This window comes from Nanorana parkeri, unplaced genomic scaffold (genome assembly GCF_000935625.1).
Source record: "Nanorana parkeri isolate BGI_ZX_2015 unplaced genomic scaffold, ASM93562v1 scaffold16, whole genome shotgun sequence".
Taxonomy (NCBI): domain Eukaryota; kingdom Metazoa; phylum Chordata; class Amphibia; order Anura; family Dicroglossidae; genus Nanorana; species Nanorana parkeri.
This window is the reverse complement of record NW_017306284.1, coordinates 1,683,973-1,687,055: the sequence shown is the minus strand read 5'-3', so window position 1 is coordinate 1,687,055 and position 3,083 is coordinate 1,683,973. Positions and strand designations below refer to the sequence as shown.

The following is a 3,083-nucleotide window of genomic DNA, read 5'->3' as shown; positions in this document are numbered from 1 at the left end:
TTGCGGGGTGGGGGAGGGAACAGGGGGGGAGAGGGTAATATTTTATATGTGGGGGCAGGGAGTTTTATGGTAATATTGTTAAAGTTGTTGTTAATATTTATTTTTGTAACTTTTTGTTACAAGTTTTGCATAAAACATCTAACAGTGTCATTTCTAAGATTATTTAAGAGGGTGTGTTTTAGGGGCGGAGTTGAGGCCGGGGCAGGGTAGGGGTTAGGTGGGCAACTGGTGGCGAGTAACTCTTAAGACCTGGCTAGTAGCTCAGGATTTGAAATTTTGACCCCTGCCTATATTATGTTAAAACATTTATTCTTACCAAAATTTCTATAAAATGTAAAAGACGGGGCCATGTCAGGTAAATAGACACCATGTCAAGCTTTAAAATTGTGTGCACCCGCTACATCGCAAAAAATACCATGCCCAAAATTGGGCAAAATAAGCTTTTACTGCTCATCAGTTTAGTGTTAACATTGATTGATGGCCCTAAAATGATTGCCCTCACTCGGACGGTCGCTGTGATATGTAACATGTGTGGCACAATCATAATTTGCGCACGTAGGTGCACCTGACGTGTTTTTTTTTCTATGTGGGGGCGGGGGACTTTTTTGTGTTTTTTTTTTTTTTTAACTTTTGTTACAAAAAATTTCCCCACTTAACTTTATTGCTATCACATGTGGGGCTAAGAAACCCCCTATGTGATAGCCAGTTTACACAGACAGGTCCTTTTTATGGAGACATCAGGGGTCTCTAAGACCCCTAATGTCACCTAAGGGACCCCCAAAGAAGCTGATGAAGCAGAGATCTGCTTTGGCAGCTTCTTTCCAGCTATAGAAGCCAAAGAATTACAGCTGAATGCGGAAGTGATGTAATTTACATCACTTCCTGCATTCAAAAAAGGGAGATTATGTGATGATCGCACTCTGATCTCCAGTGACAGAGCCGATGTATGGGTCCCGGGCCCACACCAGACGCAGCGTAGCTTGGGATCGGTGGTGGCAGAGGGGGGCGCACACCCACATGCATAATACAAGCGATCCAGCAGCTCTACAGCCGCTGGACCACTTGTATGTAAACAGAAAACACAAGTAGCCAAGAAGCCCGAATCCAAGTATAATTTGTATATGTAACATTGTGAATATACTGTATAGTAACTTGAGGTGGACCTAATATTGTAGTCACTGTTATTTATTTGGGATGTATTTCATGTACATATCTATATTGTTTACTATCAAGTAACATAAATGCAGCAAGTTTTATATAACAGGAATGTTGCTTGTCCATTTTTTAAGGCTGTTCAAGAGCTGGAAGTGAATTGGTCCAGACCAACAGAGGAACAGAGACAGAGACTTCAACACTTCACAAAGACAGACAATAAAGTCAAGGTAATACCTTTTTTTTGGAAGGTGTTTTAATACAGGTACAAATAAATGCTAAACAAGAGCTGCCCAAGCATATAAAACATCTGTATAATTAAGTACTAGACATATAAAACAGAACAAAGGAAGAGAAGAAACAAAGTCAGTGCAAACCGGACATTCCAGAACTCTCAAGGAGTTGGAAAGGGGATATCGGTGCAAAGGTGGGGTAGGTGGGTTGGGAAGCAATGGGATAGGAGGGTTGAGGAGAAGGAACAAAGCCAGAAGGAATCTGAAGGGCACCCGTAGAGCCGTAGGAGTTCCAGAACAGTGTGTACTCTTCCATGGTGATGACGTCTTTCCAGTAGCACCATGTAGTGCAGCATTTACATCTGTACCTTTTTAGGGAGCTGGTGAGGTCTCCCATAGTTGTAATATTGTTTGCTCTGTTTAAACCAGTGTTTTATAGGCAGACTGCTTCCATAGCACAGGAACGCAGGCACAGACCACATTGGCCAGATCAATTATAATGTATCAGTACATTTTAGGGTAATTTTATGGACCTGAACCCAAAAGTGTTTCTGTTTAAGACATGACCAAAAGACGTGCAGTAGGTCCCCAGGGGAGGTACCACAACACCAGCACTGGGGAATTTGGGAATATAGAATGCAGGATATGAGGAGTCCTATTCCACCTAGATATGATTCTGTATCTGGATTCCTGTTATTTGTTGCTTATGGAAAAGTTAATGCAAAGGGTTAGAAGTTTAGCTTTCTCTCCCTGACAGAATACCTTCATGTGGTGAAGAACGAACCATGGGCCTGTTTGGGCACAAAAGTGAAAGTATAATGGTTTTGCTCAATTTTACATAGTTACATAGTATTTGAGGTTGAATAAAGACATTAGTCCATCAAGTCCAACCTATTAGGATCTCATTCTAGGAGTACCTGTACCCCTGTATATTACCTGTACCCCTGTATATTACGGTCCCTTAAGAAATCGTCCAAAAGTTTCTTGAACAATTCCACATTATTTGCTGAAATCACCGCCTGTGGCAGTGAGTTCCAGACCGTAACTGATCTTACTGTGAAGAACCCCTTTCGCCCCTTGTGCTGGAATTTTTTTTCCACCAATTTTAGGTGATGGGCTCTAGTTTTTGTAACGGAGTTAATTTTAAACAGTTTATCGCTAATGTTGCTACCACCATTGAACATTTTGTACATGGAAATCATATCCCCCCTTAATCTCCTCACCTCTAATGTGAACATGTTTAAATTTAGTAGCCTTGTCTCGTAGCTCTGGTCCTCCATACCCCTAATTAGTGTGGTTGCCCTCCGCTGGACTTTTTCCAACTCAAGGACATCTTTTCTTAGTACTGGTGACCAGAACTGGACCGCGTACTCCAGATGAGGTCGAACCAATGATCTATAAAGTGGCAAAATTATAGACTTGTCCCTGCAATACATCCCCTTTTTAATACAGGACAAGACCCTGCTAGCTTTGTTTACAGCAGCCTGGCACTGCAAACTACCTTTCATCTACAATGACCCCCAAATCCTCAAATCCTTCTCCATTTCTGACTTCCCCAGCGGCATACCCATAATTGTATAACCCATTTGTTTATTTTTAATTCCAAAGTGCATTACTTTGCATTTATCGACATTAAACCTCATCTGCCACATTAATGCCCACTCCCCTATTTTATCCAGGTCCTCCTGTAATGTTATA

General features: G+C 41.6%; 1 protein-coding gene across 1 annotated transcript in view; it reads left to right on the top strand.

Annotated features, from left to right (window-relative positions):
• The window catches only part of SNX31 (sorting nexin 31), a 47,157-nt gene that overhangs the window by 32,753 nt on the left and 11,321 nt on the right, over positions 1–3,083 (top strand). The window contains exon 9 of the mRNA XM_018559252.1: positions 1,290–1,382. Within this exon, the coding sequence (XP_018414754.1) occupies positions 1,290–1,382 (93 nt within the window). The remainder of the gene's footprint in view (positions 1–1,289; positions 1,383–3,083) is intronic.